This window comes from Populus trichocarpa, chromosome 1, assembly GCF_000002775.5.
Source record: "Populus trichocarpa isolate Nisqually-1 chromosome 1, P.trichocarpa_v4.1, whole genome shotgun sequence".
NCBI lineage: Eukaryota > Viridiplantae > Streptophyta > Magnoliopsida > Malpighiales > Salicaceae > Populus > Populus trichocarpa.
The window spans coordinates 40,208,223-40,226,779 of record NC_037285.2 but is presented as its reverse complement, the minus strand read 5'-3'; the positions used below and the strand labels follow the sequence as shown (position 1 = coordinate 40,226,779).

The window sequence follows — 18,557 nt, the reverse complement described above, 5'->3', positions numbered from 1 at the left end:
ATAAGATCTATTTTTCTGCTCATTTTCCATAACATAACCAAACACTGAAAAATGTTTTTCAATTTATTTTTCATTACACTATCAAACATCGAAAAATAATTTACTTTTCTGGAATTTACTTTCCAAAGAAATCACTTTTAAAAAAAAAACAACTTTCCTACAAACAAACGGAACCTAGATTAATTTGGACATGCAAGTCAATTATAAAATAGCAAAAATATTCCCCCCTCTTCATGTGAATTTGTTACGGAGCAATTAAATAAAAGTTAATATAATTTAATATGAACCAAAATCATACATAGACACGTTAATTTTTACTCGAAAAGCTTCCTTAGTGCTGGAGGATTAATCACGGGATAATAGTCCACTAAAAAACTTCATTATGAATGAATAAAATAAGTTACAGCTGTTTTTTCTAGAAAGAACTTTCAGGTAGAAGATGTAACACTGCAATTTTAAGAATTTGTACGGGTCAAATACGCTGTTTTAAATGATAATATCAACACTGCAGTACTTTCAGGAGTATTTTAAAAAAAAATTAAATTAAAATATTTTTAATTTTTTTATATCATTTTAATCCGCTGTTATAAAAAATAATTTATAAAAAATAAAAAAAATATTATTTTAATATATTTTAAATAAAAAATATTTTAAAAAATAACTTAATCCACGATTAAACATTGAGAATTAAAACAGAAGCAACACCTTCTTATAGGATTATTATTATTATTATTATTATTATTATTATTATCATCGAAAGTCATAATTTGTCTAATCCACATGATGGTATTTTGTTTGGATTAATCTCTTCATTTTTGTCTCAGAAAACCACTCTCCACCATATTATCTTCCCTAAAAGATGTCATCACGTGTCAGCATGATAAAATTAAAAAACTCTGCCAAGAAAAAAAACAACTTCAGAAATGCTATCCCAGAGAGATAAAGGAACCTGTCTCCTACTCAAATATGACAATGACCTTGGGGAATCATTAGTCAAAAGGAGAAAATTCACCAGCATCTTCCTAGCTATGGAGGTGGTTGAGAGTTTGAATGTTTTTATTTTTGACATTTCACAAATTTCTTAAGTCAAGCTTCATATTGCTTGACCTTTCTTTCTTTCTTTCTAGAATGGCTAGATATTCATACACATTCACACAAGCATATGCATCACTGTGTGCATACGTAGGCATGCATCTCATCCACTTTGGAGTAGGAGGATACTGCCCTTGTCTTAGGAGTCAAAGGAAACAGATGTGAAACATCCGGCCGTGGCCGGATCCCGGAGGACATCTGGTCGTGATTCGGAATTTTCAACTGGATAAAGAGTTAACATCCTGTTGGCAAACAATAAAGAAAAACTCTGTTTCAGATAATGTCAAACTTCTGTTCTCAAAACTGTCTGGTTGTTCTAAAACACATAGTTATGGAAGCTGTTTCCGAAAACTCCACTAGTCGCATAAAAAAAGGCACTTTATGAGCTAGGATCAATGCGTCCAAAGGTACTGTGGAATTTCCCTACTTCTTGAATGGTGTTTTCAGCTTGAGAGCAGGCATGCATCTTGTAGTTTACGTTTCACGCTAAATATTGCAGAAGGAATGAGGAATCCTCTGAGGTCCATGCCTTCGTCTTCCAACTTCTTCCTGGTTTGATATTTGGCAGTAATATTGTTTGAAGATGCAAAAAGACAACTGATTTCTGAACGATAATATGAGACGGCTGGAATATCAATATGTTGATGAAATGGTCATGCTCTCACACAGTGGAATCAGAGAGGATTTAGTTTTTTTTTACCTGGCAATTAAATCCATTTGTTAACAGATTTCAATGACTTTTCTAGAAATGGGACCGAATGGGATTGTTCTTGTCTGACAGGTTGGGTTGATTGTGAAGTTCCAGTAATTCATTATATTATATCTCACGTCTTCAAAGTTTTTAGCATTTTACTCGTTTTTTTAATAGTAATTGTGCAGCACATCATCATCATCACATCATCATCATCTTAACAAATCTCTAGAGATTATAGACTTGGCCTTGCAACTACCACCATGTCTGAATGGATAAGAATTAACGAGCTTACTAGAACATGGAAATTATTGGTCCCCAAAGCGAAAGAAGCTCTTAAATATTTACAAACAAAATATCTACTCTTCCCCCCATTCATAAATGATGGCAGATTCTCAGTCATATTCATCATCAAAATGCTCACCTTTTATATTTGTTTTCCTTAAAAACTCCTTTCATTCATTTGGCCCCTTGACAAAATCCTCTTCCTTTGCTGTTCAAATGGATTCATATTAAACATATTTGGACCGTGTGATCATATATATATATAAGAAGAGAAATTTTATTAAATATATTATATGACTTCTAAAATATATTAGTGTGAAAGGGTTGGAGATTTTGGAAGATCTCGCCACATCATTTTGACATTTCTGCTCATGCATATCGATCAGATAACGATTTTCTACCTCTGTTTCTAGAACGCCTTTTTTTTTTTTCTTTGAAGTCTGAAGGTTATTTGCCGGATGCTTCACTCATATATTACTGCATAGGGGAGTGGTGTTTTCTCCTCCTATATATAAAGAAAGAAAGCTAGAAACCTGCAAAAACCAGTACCGCTAATACAAATTAAGAAACATGGAATCAAAAGTTGTTCAGTTCGGAAGCTCTCTTATTGTGCCCTGCGTCCAGGAATTGGCCAAGGTAAACACGGCAGCCATCCCACCAAGATATATCCGTCCTGATCAAGACCAGCCCACGATCATTCCCAGCTGTGCTTCGGTTAATGAGATCCCGGTTGTTGATATGCAGAGGTTACTAGATCAAGAATCAATGGACTCTGAACTGGCCAAGCTCCATCTTGCTTGCAGAGACTGGGGTTTCTTTCAGGTACACACCACACTCACTCACTCACTCATGTTTGTTTAGTTTCTTCCTCGTCACCTATTTTTTTTTTATTCCATGGCAAGCGATTTCTTCGAGCTCCATTTGTGATTCAACCAAGATTAAAAATCATCTCCAAGGTGCATTAAGCTTAAATAAAAAAGAAGAAATATTACTGAAAAGGCGAGAAAATTGCATATAATGACAACAAACTCATTTTATCATTATCCACCCCTGCTCACAGTCATCAACCCATTAATTCAAGGTTTAGCCCTAGCCAGATCAGTGAAAAAACCTAATTTCTTTTACTAAAATAACATGGATTTGTTTTTTTTTTTTCTCTCAAAAACATCAAAGGTTTTGTCAGCCATCGACTTGTGATCCTGGGTTTGGATCGAGTCGAAACCCCTCATAAAGCAGACATAAAGAAACAACCGAATCTACAAATATTTTCTCAAAGTAACTTTAACAGCACATTTCAAGTGCAGCTTCGTCTCCATAAATGTTATGAACTGTTTGATAATCAGTCTTAGACGGGCTCTACAGGGTTGCTGTCTTCGGTGATAAACTTAAGTAAACAATTATAAATACGAAGTCCACTGTAATATTAATCAATTGGGATCAACACACTAATTAACAATCGAACTATAGTGAAGAGCAGTCAAAGAAAAACACAGTACTGATATTGAGGTGGCCCATCGTTGTTTTTGTGTTGCATTCGAACCTAAAACCTTCTGAAAAATTAGAAAGATGTGAGTGTTAATTGAAGAACAAGTTCATTAGCAAGTTAACATACATATTGATGCATTTGATTTAAATAGATAATTAATAACCTTAAGAACAAAAGAAGAAGTAATATATATATATATATATATATATATATATATATATATATATATATATATATATATATATATATATAGCTAATTGCTTTTTTAATCCATCTTTCCCAATCGGTGAAGGTCATCACTGATAATTAATTTGTTAATTATCATCCTGAGAGTGAAGTTTAATTTTGTTACAAGAGAGTAGTATGCTGACGGCCTCTCCTGGTCATACATATCCTAAACTGCATAGTGAATTAACAAAATGCTACAGGATGTGGTAAATTAGTAGTTATACTCGCAATACAAAATAACATTATTTAGTAGATCTTTTTTAATTTTTTCATTCAATAACTTTTTTTTTGTTTTTTATTTTAAATTTTATTATTTAATATTGAATTTATTTAAAAATTATGTTTCATAATTTTTTAAATTTTCTTTCTGTTGAATTATATACAAATTTCATAAATTTAATTTTCTTTTCTTGATTTCAACTTTTCAATTATATAAAAAATTCATAAATTTAGTTTTTCTCTCTTTTAATTTCAACATTTGACATTAAATCTATTAAAAATGAGGTTACATATTTATTTTTAATAAGAATCTATCCTGATTTCATGACTCAGGTCATGAGTTTAACAACTTAACCCTGGTTAATATTAGATCAACGGGTTGACTTTATTTATTGTTTAGGTACTTTTTTAATTGAATGTTTTTTAATTGGACTTCATACTTTTTTTCAATTTAGCTTATATATTGTTATCATAATCTCATGACCTAGATCACAGGTTTGGTAGGTTGATCCGAGTTATCTTGATTTATTTTATTGTAATTTTTTTATTTGAATATTCTTTTTCAATATCAACCTCCAACAACTTAATTTTTTTTTACTTATTTTTATCATTCAATATTAAGTTATTTAGGAACTGGGTTTCGTAGTCTTTTTTAAAAAAATTATTTCTTATGGAGTTATCCTAATCTCATGGATTTCGTTTTTTTTTCTTCTTAATTTCAACCTTCAATATTGTATATATTAAAGATGAAGTCTTGTAATTTTTTTCTATTTATTTTTTATAAAGTTATCTCAGTCTCATGATCCAGGTTGCGAGTTCAATAGATTAGCTCAAGTTGATTTAGGTTTTTTTATCATGTTTTTATTTATTTTATCCTTTTTTATTTTTTATTTTAATATTAGGTTGATTGAATTGATCTTCATAATTTATTTTAATTTTCTTTCTATTGAGGTATCACGATTTCATGACCCGGGTTACAGATTTAACCAATTATATATTTCGATATATAAGCGTTTTAATATTAAAAAATAATATTATTCAATATATTACCGTATCAATATTTTAAAAAAATATTATCCAATATAAATTATATTTTGAGTTCATAATTATATTTTTTTAATTAAAAAACATATTATATTTTTTTAATTAGAAAATTAATCCGGCTTGCATCACATCAACACCAATTATCCAGTAATGAGTAAGAAATATTATTCAATATATTTCATTTTCTTGTTACATTGATCAATGAAAAAACATATATAATATCGTCATAATCGTCATCATTATAATATCATCAAGTGCACGGATGTGTTTATATTTATACACACACATATCATTTGATTACTAATATATGCCTAATCATGTAATTAATAATAATTAAGATGATGTCTAATACTGCATTAAATAAAAGGTTATTATTGTGACCTGACATTTATTAGTATTTTTTATATATAATTAAATACATAATTACAATACCTAGTTCGGCTTCACCGGTAAACCCAATAATTTATTGATTTAAAGTCTAATCTAATTAGATGACTTGTTGATATGAAGCTTCGCCTAAGACATGTCAACGCAAAATTTTGAATTTTTTTTTTATCAAAATAATTTTATTTTGAATTCTTTTTAAAAAATCAAATGTTGGATTAATTTAATTCAATTATAATCTATGACCAAATTCGGCCGTCTCATAATTACAATTATAATAAAGAGGTACAAGTTCAAACATTTGATGGAGATTATTCAAGATAAATTGCTTTCGCTTGTTTAATGAATATATTTGGTAGACCTAGTTAGAGGTGATTATTTTTGATTTGGTTTGATTTTTATTAAAAAAAATAATCAAATTGACTGAAACCGAACCAAAATTGAAATCGGTTCAAATCGACCGGTTTTGGTTTGGTTCGGTTATTTTAGAACAAAATCTGATTTTTTCCGGTTTGGCTTAGTTTTTTTTTGTTTGGATTCGGTTTGGTTTAGTTTTTTCAGTTTCAGGTTTATAAAACCGAAACCGAACCGAATCAGTTGATTTTTTAAAAATTATAATCAGTTTCATCAATTTTTTTTTTTATAATTTAGATATTTAGTTATTTTTTAATTTATTCAATTTTTCAATTTTTTTCTTCACCACTAGAAATAGTTGTCGCCACAAAATCATCTTTTTATCTCTCGTAATAAAATAAACCAAGAGAGGCAAAATTCCTGTCACGTGCATTAATACTACCAAACAAATCCTACTCAACACGGCACCATTTCCAACCAAAAAAGAATTAACATATACAGTGATCGATTTTTCTTCCTCGTAGTTGGTAAACCATGAAGTGAGCGCTTCGTTGTTGGAGAAAGTAAAGACTGATGTCCAGGACTTCTTTAACCTGCCAATGGAAGAGAAGAAGCTCTTTTGGCAGTATCCAGGAGAAGTAGAGGGCTTCGGACAAGCATTTGTCGTGTCCGAGGAGCAAAAGCTTGACTGGGGTGACCTTTTCTTCATGGTCACCCAGCCAGTTCATGCAAGGAAACCCCACTTGTTTCCAAAGCTGCCTCTTCCTTTCAGGTCTTCGCTCTTTCTCTCTGTCTTTGTATACTGTGAGTTTTTTAAGGTACTTTTGTTTCTTAATTAGTAACCTAGCTACTAGCTCTTAATTTCTTCTTGCAGAGACACCGTGGAGGCATTTTCATTGGAATTGAAAAACCTAGGTATTACAATCCTCGGAAAGATGGCTAAAGCACTAAAGATAGAGGCAGAGGAAGTAGAAGAGCTCTTTGGAAATGGGTTTCAGTCGATGAGGATGAATTATTACCCTCCATGTCCTCAACCTGATAAGGTTATTGGCCTTACTCCTCATTCTGATGCTGTAGGTCTCACTATACTCCTGCAAGTCAACGAAGTGGAAGGTCTCCAGGTAAAGAAGGATGGGAAATGGGTTCCTGTCAAGCCCCTCCCAAATGCCTTCATTTTCAACGTTGGAGATATTTTGGAGGTAAATTACATACATAATTGCAAACGATGTTAGCTTGGAACTTGGATATTGATCATAATGTTCTTGCGATTATCATTTGCACATCATTTCTGCAGATCATAACGAACGGGACATACCGTAGCATTGAGCATCGGGCAACAGTGAATTCTGAGAAAGAAAGGCTCTCAATTGCAACATTTTTGTCCCCAAACTATGACGGCGTAATTGGACCAGCATCCAGTTTAGTCACTGAACAGACTCCAGCAATGTTTAAGAGTACAACAACTGAAGAGTATTTCAAGGGCCTCTTTGCTCGCGAGCTTCATGAAAAATCATACCTTGATGTTATGAGAATATGAGGGGGGATAATTGATAGCAGGGAATTTGGGTGCATGGTTTGGGAATTGTCAAGATATTTTAGCATTAAACGACATATGATCTTGCTTTATTACTGAAAGGATGTCTTTAGTAGGCGAGAGTTGCTAAAACATATATCATCCATGTTTATATCTGTTAGTTCTAGCTAGGTGTGGGTTTATATATATTGTACTGTTCAAGAGGTTGATCATAAAATAAAATAAGTAATGTTTATCAGACCTTTATTTCCAATATGTTTTCAAATAAAAAAATGAGAAAAATAGAAAATAAAAAAGAAAGATTAGAGGGTGACATGATAAGTAAGGGAGAAAAGGAGGACCAAAATAAACATGAAAGTTCAGGTCTCTCCAATCAACTATAAGATAAGGTAGGGGTGTTAAAAAAAACCGAATAACCGAGAAAACCGATGGAAAATTAACCGAGAAAACCGAACCGAGATGAAAAACCAATTAAACCGATTACTAAAACCAAAAAATCTTTCCGGTTCGGTTCGGTTCCGGTTTCACCACCAAAACCGGTGAACCGAACCGGCTACCGATAACAAATTAAAAATAAAGACTGAAAGGCAGCAGAACGACCTAGTATAAATACTAAATGTTACAGTAAAGTGTAAACCTAAACCTAAAAACATTGCAATTTACTTCTGCAGCCGCCGCCCACACCAGACCATCCTTCTTCGATTCTTCCTTTCCCCTTCAATTTTCATCTTCTCTGCCTCTTGCCCCCTGCATCTATCTCTTGACTCTCTTCTCTAGCTGATCAATAGTAAACAACCCATATCTCCGCATCCATCTAGTAGACTTGCGGTGGAAAAAAAACCCGAACAAAACCCCTTGGCTTCTCTCTTCACCTGCAGCAGAAAGAGTCAAAGAGGTAAAGTTTACTGTTTATCCATGTGTTCATTCTCGTGTGCTTGTAAGTTTTACTTGTAAGTTGTAACATTTGTTCCATTAGAGATCTCTAACCTCTGCTTCTTTTTCTATCCTCTTGCAGCTAGGGTTTTTACATTTTTCTGTTGATTTGTGTTCATTCAGGTTCGCCCCCCTTTCCCCGGCTCTCTCTCTAATATTTCTGTTGATTTGTGTTGATATCAAGTTATTGATTGCTTTGTTTAGCATTGTTAACTTTAATATGTATCGGTTTATCTTGATTGCTTTGATCTGTATTATCAGTTTTTTTATCTGTATTATTAACTATCAATCTGTTAATTCTGTTGATTTATCTGTATTGCTTTGTTTGGCTATCAATCTATTTTTTGTTGTATTAATTCTGGGCTGCTGGCAGTATGTAAATTCATTCTATTTTCTATATATTGATGACTTCATTCTGTTTTATTCTGGCAATAAATTCATTCTGTTCAATGTTCATGTATGATCTGTTAAATGTTTAGTCCTGCTAAGTGCTAATAATTATATAAGAGAGAGATTGCGTGAGAATCCATATAGGGGAGTGAAATAATTCAATGAAAATCTGAATAAGTTAATGGAACCGAGGCCTTGATTGAGTAAAATGTGTTGGATCAGCATGTGTAAATGCCACGGACTTTCAGGGTTTTGCTTGCTCTTTCCTTCATTTTTAGAATAGAAATTGGTCCGTTACAGACTTTTTGCAATTGAAATTGGTCCATTACAGACTTTCAGGTCCATTGCATGTGTAATTTACAGTATGCAGGTTTTTTAGAATAAAGAGGTGATAGATGCCTTTTTGCAATTATATGAACCTAACATGATGCTCATTGCTCAACTTCTGCTTGATTCTCAATTGTAGTCAGATGTTGATTCATGTTGTTGTTTTCTTAATTTCAGATGGATAGTGGGGAAAATCCTAGATCGAATGAGTCAAATACTTCAAGTTCAGAACCAAATTCTTTGCCTATTCCAGTTCCAGTTACTACCTCCAGCACAAACAGCAACACTGAAGAAGGTAATCCAGCTTCTAGATGTAATAAAAGAAAAACATCCCAAATTTGGGATCACTTTAAAAAACTAGATGGTAATGCTAAAACTCATAGGGCTGCATGTAAGTATTGTGGAAAAGACTATGCATGTCATACTATACTTAATGGGACTAGTAACATGTGGAGTCATCTAAGTGTATGCAAAAAATTTCCTTTTGTCATTGATCGAAAATAAAAAACTCTAGTTTTAGAACCTAAGCCTAAAATAGAGGGGGGTGATAATGGAGAGGAAAATTTGGTGACTGTTAAGGCAGTAGGTTATAATTATGAAGAGTGTAGGAAAGCCCTTGGAAAAATGGTTATACTTGATGAGCTACCTTTTAACTTTATAGAAAACCAAGGATTTAAATCATTTTGTAAAGTAATGCAGCCTAGATTTGATGTTCCTTCTCGTTTGACGATTTGGAGAGATTGTTTGAAAATTTATTTAGCTGAGAAGGAGAAATTAAAGAAAGCTCTTAAGGATCAATGTTTATGTTTAACAACTGATACTTGGACATCAATCCAAAATATTAATTATATGTGTTTGACTGCTCATTGGATTGATGAAGGTTGGAACTTGAATAAAAGAATTCTAAACTTTTGTCAAGTTTCTAATCATAAAGGTGAAACTATTGGCCAAGCGATTGAGAGTTGTTTATTGGAATGGGGAATTGATAAGATTTTAACAGTTACTGTAGACAATGCAAGTTCAAATAATTTGACAATAAAATATCTGAAAAGAGTAACAATTGGGTGGGCAACTAATATATTGTCAAATGACTTCATGCATGTTAGATGTTGTGCACATATTGTTAATCTTATTGTATGTGCGGGGTTGAAAGATATTGATGATTCAGTGGTTAAAATTAGGAATGCAGTAAGGTTTGTTAGATCTTCTCCTTCTAGACAACTTGTTTTTAATCAATGTGCGGAAAGGTTGAAAATTGGGAGTAAAAAATCTGTTTGCTTGGATGTTGCAACTAGATGGAACTCTACATATATGATGCTAGATGCGGCTGTTAAATTTGATGTGGTTTTTATGAGGTTAGAAGAAACCGATCCTAGGTATTTGAGTTACTTTGAGGTTGATTCACAAGGGAAACAAAAAAACTTAGGTCCTCCTGCATTAGAAGATTGGGAAAAGGCTAGATCTTTTGTCAAGTTCTTGAAATTATTTTACACGGTTACATTGAAATTTTCTGGCTCATTGTATGTGACATCTAATTCTTTCTTCAATGAATTGATTTCCATGCACACAAGCATATCTCAACTTTGTAGAAGTGAAGATGTTTATGTAAGTAACATGGCTAAGAATATGATGGCAAAGTATAAAAAATATTGGGGGGATCAAGATACACAAAACTTTTAGTTGTATGTGGCTGTTGTGTTAGATCCACGTTTCAAATTGAAGTATGTGAGATTTTGTTTTGGAAGATTGTATGATGTTGAAGAGGCTAAATTTTTTACAATTAAGGTGAAAAATACTTTGTTGAGGTTGTTTGAGTATTATATGAATGTTGATGAGAATGTTGATGTTGTTCCTAGTGTTGGAACTAGTATAAATGAAAATGTTAATGTTGATTTAACGGTGGTAAATGATGATATGGTGGATGACTTAGCTTCTGAATTCAAAAAACATTTAGAGGAAGAAGGTTGTGTCAAAAAAAAAAAATGAGGTTGAGAGGTATTTGGGTGATGATTGTGAGGATCCTAATGATTTTAAATTAGATATTTTGGGTTGGTGGAGGTGTAATGCTACAAAATACAAGATTCTTTCTAAGGTGGCACAACACGTGTTAGCTATCCCGGTATCTACAGTTGTTTCCGAAGCAGCATTCAGTACTGGCGGTCGTATATTAGATCCATTTCGAAGCTCTTTATCTCCATCGACAGTGCAAGCACTTGTTTGTTGTCAGAATTGGTTGAGTTTAGCACCAATTCCAATCAACATTAGAACCTTCATGGATTATATTGAAAATTCTGAGATGATTGAGTCAGGTAATTTCTCTTACAAATTTAAATATAGTTATTTTATGATATTATTTATTTACATGTTTAATCTAACATTTTAATTTATGTTTTTGTAGAATTTGGTGAGAGTTTAAAAATCTCAACTGATTGTTTGTAACTACTGCAATCTTGGAATATAATTGTTTTGGGTAATTAATTTACTTTACCTTGTTAATTCCCCTTAACATTTTGCATACTTAATTCTTTCAATAGTTGAACTCTAATTAATTTGCTAATTTGCTAGTGTTTTTTTATAGCATTATCATTGCTGGAATTTTTGGATGCTGCCATTGCTGGAATTTTTGGATGCTGGTGTTGCTGGATTTTTTCCGGATGTTTATGATATTTTATTGCTGGTTGCTAATGTATTCGCTTGTTAATTTTTACTTTTCTAGTGCGAACAAACTTTTAATTTGAGATGTTTAAATTTGATCATGCATCTTGCATTGATTTATCATTTTGGGAAGCATATTAAAACTAAAAGTCAGCCAATTTGCATCTGATTTAATTCATGTCCAGATTTTAACCGAACATCAGGTTGCTGTGAATTAATTGAATGCTGTGAAAGTTTGAATTAACCGAATATCAGGTATATCAGGTTGCTGTGAATTAATTGAACATCAGGTGACTTTTAATGTAAACTGTAAAGCTAAGCAAATTTAAAAAAAACCAAAAAAAAAATCCATATAATAAGGGATTAGGTTTCCCGGTTTTTTCCAAAAAAAAACCGGATTTAACCGAACCGGACCGGTTCGGTTTGAACCGGTTTCTGGTCCGGTCCGGTTACTATTTATCACACATACAGAAATTCGGTTCGGTTGGTTTTTTGAGTCTAAACCGAACCGAACCGAACCGTGAACACCCCTAAGATAAGGAGATAAACAAGGTTGTCAATTCCGTTCCGTTCCGCCCGGAATGGCCGAAACATTCCATACCAATTCAAAAAACGGAACAAAACGGAATAAATTTCATCTCATTTTAAATCTCGGTCCGTTCCGGATTTTTCGGCTAAATTCCGCCCGGAACGTTCCGGTTCCATTCCACATGTTCCGTTCCGCTCTTGAAAAGCCATTGAATCAAATTGAATCAAATTGAACCTTATTCAATTTAATTAATTAAACCACCCAATTATAAAAAACTCTTTTTCATTACTATTTTCTATAACAATGATATTAATAATAATATTGAAAATTATTATTACTATTTTTATTAACAATGATATTAATTTTTTAAAATTAGATTTATCACTAATATATATGGTTTATATTCATGTTGTTTTTTTCATGTTTATACTTTGTAGGAATTTGAGCAAAACAAGGGATGCTTTAGATTCCATTAGCCTTCATAACATTGACCTAACTTTATATTTAAAATATTTGTGTTAAAACATTTTACTTTCATAATATTTTGATATTTTGTTTAAGTTGAATTACTTTAAGTTAAAGATCTATTTAATCTTGACTATTTAGAAATATTTTAAATTTTAAAATTATATTTGTTTGGCATTGTGTTTGTATTGCATAATTTATAATTAATTTATCTTGAATTTGAATTATGTTTGTTGAATATATATATATATATATATGAACAGTACAACCCCGAAACGACACGCCGAAACACTCCGAAACTGAAACATTCTATTTCAATTGAAAAAAAAATTGACAACCTTGAGATAAAGAGATGAAATGATAAGTAGAGAATAGACCATACAACTAGAGAGAAAAACAGGAAAAAATCACGACAGAAATAGGAGATAGTAAAAAAGAAAGGAAAAAAACCTTTCTCTACTAAAAAACACTAATTGCCAGCACGTTCTTTAATTTGTTTTTTTTTTTTGTTCCTCGCGTCAGACTCCAACCTCCTTCCCCGTACCAAACTCTTTTTCCACCATGGAACAGCCCTTCTCTCCTCCTTCATACAGTTGCAGCAACCCTTTCCACATCGTCAAATCCGGCAGCACCAACTCCCTTCGTCGCCCCGCGACCCTCTCTCCACAAACAAATACGCCACTGACACCAACTTGTGCAACAATCCAGAACAACCACCGAAACACTTACACATCGAAACTGATCTGCCTTTTTAACCCTAACCAACAACCACATCAACCACCAAAAATCAGCCCAAATCCCAATCATAGACACGAAAAAAAATTCATTTTTTGTGTTTTCTTAAAGATCCGTGACGGCGAGTGTGATGCACGCGCCAAGGAATCCACAAACGCGCGCATGAATCCACAAATCCTAGTCACGTTCCAGCGCATGTCTATCAGGCGCCACCGCTTCCTAGTTCATTTCCAAGGTTATTCTGTTGACTCTGGTAGCTCCCAAAAGTAGTTACTGGATTTGAAATGTATTTTTGTTGACTGCATATAATTATTGATTTTTATATTTATCTCAAAATAATCAAAGTTTTGGAGTCTATACCGTTGTTTAGCAACCCAGAGGAATTAAGTCACTAAGGAGGGTGATTATTTTTTATTCGGTTTCATTTTTATCAAAAATAAAAAAACAAATTGAATTTTTTTTTTAAAAAAAACAAAACCGAACCGAAACCAGTTCAAATCGACTGGTTTCAGTTCAGTTTGGTTTTTTAGGACAAAACCGGTTTAAACCGGCTTGGCTCGGTTTTTTCAGTTTGGCTTGGTTTCTTGCCGGTTTGGCAAGTTTATTTTTTGGTTTTTTTTCAGTTTCGGTTCGTTTCGGTTCGGCTTTTTTGGTTTTAGGCTTATAAAACCGAAACCGAACTGGCCGGTTTTTTTAAAATTTTAATCGGTTTAATCGGTTTTTTTTCACGGTTCGGTTTTTTCGGTTATTTTTTTTCTGGTTTTTCCGGTTTTTCAGTTTTTTTACTCACCTCTACTAAGATTTACTTTTCAGTGTGATAAAATTGAAATCAATACTCTGAAGTGAGATTTAGAGATGGGTTATGAAAGGCAAAATAATTTAATTTTTGTGAATGAATGTGTTTGATTTTGCATATAGATGTTTTTAATTTCACTTCGGATTTCAACATTTTTCAGTAAAAAAATACATATAGGATTACTTACATATAAAAAATGTGTTTTTTTTTACCTAACAATAAACACAATAGCAATATGATTTTTAAACGAGTCTTATCACTCAGATATTGATACTTTGTTATTTTCAAATAATAAAAACAATAAAAAAATATTTTGAATTTGTTTTTGTATGATATATGTTTTTTTTTTTGAAGAATCAACATAAAGATAGTATAATCCTTAAAAGGTTTTGTTCCTCCAAAGTCGAACATTGTTGAAATGATATGTTTATTGGGTTTTTTTTTTATGGTTTTTGATGAGTTTTCATATAGAGTGATCAAAACTTGGCTATTTGATCAAAATAAGAGAGCTTTGGATAAATGTTAACAGCTAGAACATTTGTCCTTTAATGATTTTTAAAGATGATGGTTTTGTCTAGGTGGTTTTCTATTTCTTAAAGACAAAGACATACATTTCTCGCCTTCTGATCTTGGATGAAAGATTTATAGTCCTTGATAAGAACCATCTGAGAGTTTTTAAGTGTGAACACATGAAGAAGTTGGGTGGTTTTACATAAATGAATATTTTAGTTAAGGCTGACAGAGTTGGTTATTTTCAAGGCTTCGTCGAAGCAACTCTGATGGAAATGTCACTAAATACCATCTGAACTTGGTTGAGGAAATGCATATCTTTTGTTTTGATCCATACTTGCTCAATTTGAAGGTCTGTAGCTCCACATTCATTTGCTTGAAAGTGTCAACTCGATCAGCCAAGAATCTAAAAATGCAGTGATGGCTAATCATGGACAAGATGTTAGAGACTTCTATGGAATAATTGGGATGTAAACCTCCAATTTCATGAAATGTGGGTTGTAGAAAGGATGTTCTTCTTTCATTTACAAGAACTCTTGTGTTATTTAGAGATCTAGAACTCCACAACGAGCTCTTGATAGGTGCCAGCTCAATCATCTAAATTTGCCAAGGAAAGGGATAGATAGTAGCTGAACAATGTGTCACCCAATCCTTTAATTAAACCTGAGTGACGCGTCATTCAAATTAAACTCTAGAAATTAGGGTTTTTAATTTGGGATTTGATAGATTTCAATTTAATTGATGTTCTTTCAATTGTAGCATATGTACCCTTAATTGACTCAAAATCTTTTTAATCCTTGCAATTTCGCCCCTAGAAATTTTGATTTGAAGCCCCCAATTTCAGCGCCTTCTTCATTTTGATTTTCGGTTTCTAATTTGTGTAATTTAACCCTTAATTGACAATCGAACTTTTAATATTCTTTAATTTGGTTCTGATTTGGTCAATTTCAGCTTCTGAAGTCTCGCATCTTTTACGATTTGGTCATTGGTTTTGAATTTTTTCAATCAAACCTCTAATTGGCAATCAAACTTTAATTTTTTCACAATTAAGCACATGATTTGACCAATTAAACTTTTCAAAGTTTAATTTCAGTCCCTAAACTTCAATTTCTTCTGATTAACACCCAAATTGACTCCAAAAAACTTATTTTCCTTGCAATTAAGTTCTCAGTAAAATTAATTAAACCTTTCAAAATCCTTATTGAGTCCTTACTAATTCAAATTAGTATTTATTTATCCCAAATAAAATATTATCACCAATAGGGCCTTTTGTCAATCAGAATTGGGTTGCTAATTTGTCAATCTTGTACATTCTAGTCATCCAACTTTTCCATTTGTTATTTTGGTTTTTCAGCACCAACTTGTAACATCTTTTAGGCTTTCTTCATGTGTATCCTCTTGAATATTTTGGATTTTTTTCTATATTTTTTTGTGGGGTTAAAAATGGGTAACAATAGATGCCCTCTCTTGTTGGGCAATCTTTTACAATGTTTACGAAGAAAAAATCTTTCTTAAAAAAATTGTTTGTGTTTAATTTTTGAAGATATTATTTTGATTCATCTATAATTTTTTTTTGTTTGTTATAGATGAATTTTATTTTTAAAAATAAAAAATATTTGTTTTTAAATAATATTTATAACATGTTCGGCTTTGCGTAATATTTTTTCCTTTTATATTTCTCAATTAGTTCCATGTGTGTTTCCATTTCTATTATCTTTTATTGATTTTAATAATCAAATTCAACAAACATAAATAAGCAAATATCTTGTTTTATAGGATTAAATATCTTGATCTAAGTTCATTTCTTAATTTTTAAACTTTTTTTTTAGTTATTGTTAATAACTTTTTTTATATTTATTTATAAGGAAAGTTATTGATTTATTTAATTAGATACTTGTATAAACTTTTTAATATTTACTTTGATTTTTTTTATATAAAAAAACACTTTGAAATAGGGTATATATCTTTTTTTTTAAAAAAAGAAAGTCATGAAACTAATTATTTGAAGTAGAGAAATTTCAGTGCCCGTCGGTTCATATTTTAATTGGAAGCAATCATATGAAGATGGGAGGGTCTGCTGCAGTGGGACAACAGATAGGGTGTTGGAAATGGACTTGTGAATCCGTTTTAGCATTGCTGGGAAAATGACTTGCAGGAAACCTAAGATATCATCATCAGAGGGCCAGCAGAGCTCTAGAATGGAAGTGCTCTTCGCTGATTATTTCAATATTGAAGAATGATCTTCAATCTTGAAAGGTACATGTTTGTTTGGTCAATGATTGAAAGTTACCAACCACAGAAAAATGAATATCAGAAGAATTTTGATTTTTTTCAGGGCCCGCCCCCTGTTAGCGCCCCCCTCCCGGTTTCGATGCTGCCGTTACTTTCAACACATGTCATTGAAAATTAATAAATAAAAAAACTAAAAGAAAAGTGAATTTTACTACACCTCTTGTCATAAAATAGTGTTTATTAGAATAGTTTTTTTTTTAATTTATATTTTTTCTATTAATTTTAATTTTATCTTTTAATATTATGTTTATTGGGAATTGAGCTAATTCATTTTTTTTATTTACTTTTTATGATGTTAACCCAGTTTTATGACCCGGATCGCGGGTTAATGTTATTCATTGAAATAATGTCCCTTTTTTTTCAATCTATCTTTTTTTTTAATCTAATTTTATACTTCAACATTCGGTTTATAGAGGATTGAGTTTTATAATTTTTTTTCATTATTTTTTATGAGAGCATCCTAGACTTATAACTCGAATCACAGGTTTGACAAGTTAACTCGGTTGATTTGAGTTTATTTTTTTCTTTTTCCTAATGACTTTTTTTTTTCAATTTTGAAAGTCTCATTTTTGTTCCTTGCATATTAAGAAGCAATCCACTAACGCTTTACAAACACTGAAAAGTAATAAAATAAATATAAGTGTGAAAAATTTAAATTAATAAATTATTTGGTTAAAAAAAAGAAAACCTTTTGAAGAACTATTCAAAAGATTAAAAAAAAACCTTTAAGGCATCTAAACCCAGAATAAACAACTTTCATTAGTTTAGAAGATTACAAGACGAGTGTTTTTTTACTACAAATCATTTATGTCTATACTACCTTACTTTTCAAGAGCAAGACAAATACTTTGTTTTGTCTTCTACCATAATAGCTTGCCAGAACACCTAACGATCTTTAAATTTTTGTCATCCTAACTGAAACATTCAATTGCTAATAGTTAACATAAGAACTTCCTCTAAAAGTTTGCAGGTTCTCCAACTCTTTAAGAAATAATTATTCTTGAGAATTTTCTTCACACTCCACTCATGTGTCAAGAGTATATGATATGAAACTCTGAGTAATTCCTTAGCTAGTTGGACATTCCTGCTCCACTGCAAGTGTCACTCTGCACCAAAATATATGTGTCTGATTGTCATTTCTTATATATACATTCATGTGATAATGATAAAATTTTTTTTGATAAACATTATCTTCAAGTTTTGTAATTTGTTATGTTCTTAACATACTGCTAACATATTTCACAAAAACACTTATCTGACAATTATCTTTGAATAACTTGTATTTATCTTTTTGTGATAAAACTTATTTAAGCTTTCCATATAATTTATCCAAACAAACTATATAATTACATAAATAATCACATTATATCATATAAGATAAACTTGACTAATTCTTTATCTAATTTGGATAAACTAACGAATCTAAACAAATTCATCAACACAAATAATCATTTACTAATCAAAGCCAATCATTTTGACATTTACAAATTTCATCATTCAACATTAGCTTGATTGAGAATTAGGCTTCATTATTTATTTTGATTTATTTTTTATGAGGTTATCTTCATCTCATGATTCTTGGTTATGGGTTTGATGAGTTAATACTAG

General features: G+C 31.6%; 1 protein-coding gene across 1 annotated transcript; it reads left to right on the top strand.

The window, feature by feature from the left end:
* Positions 1-2,325: 2,325 nt before the first annotated feature.
* Positions 2,326-7,555, top strand: LOC7459139 (protein SRG1). Its single transcript, XM_002300417.4, has 4 exons — positions 2,326-2,890; positions 6,308-6,555; positions 6,658-6,982; positions 7,078-7,555. The coding sequence occupies exons 1-4, from the start codon at positions 2,639-2,641 to the stop codon at positions 7,318-7,320; spliced, it is 1,068 nt and encodes a 355-aa protein (XP_002300453.1). The 5' UTR covers positions 2,326-2,638; the 3' UTR covers positions 7,321-7,555.
* Positions 7,556-18,557: the final 11,002 nt, after the last annotated feature.

Bases quoted from the DNA above. Each gene is read 5' to 3' on its own strand.
- LOC7459139 (XM_002300417.4), top strand. From the start codon at position 2,639: ATGGAATCAAAAGTTGTTCAGTTCGGAAGCTCTCTTATTGTGCCCTGC. The intron at 2,891-6,307 runs GTACACACCACA...TCTTCCTCGTAG, and splicing joins GAGACTGGGGTTTCTTTCAG to TTGGTAAACCATGAAGTGAG. The intron at 6,556-6,657 runs GTCTTCGCTCTT...TTCTTCTTGCAG, and splicing joins AAGCTGCCTCTTCCTTTCAG to AGACACCGTGGAGGCATTTT.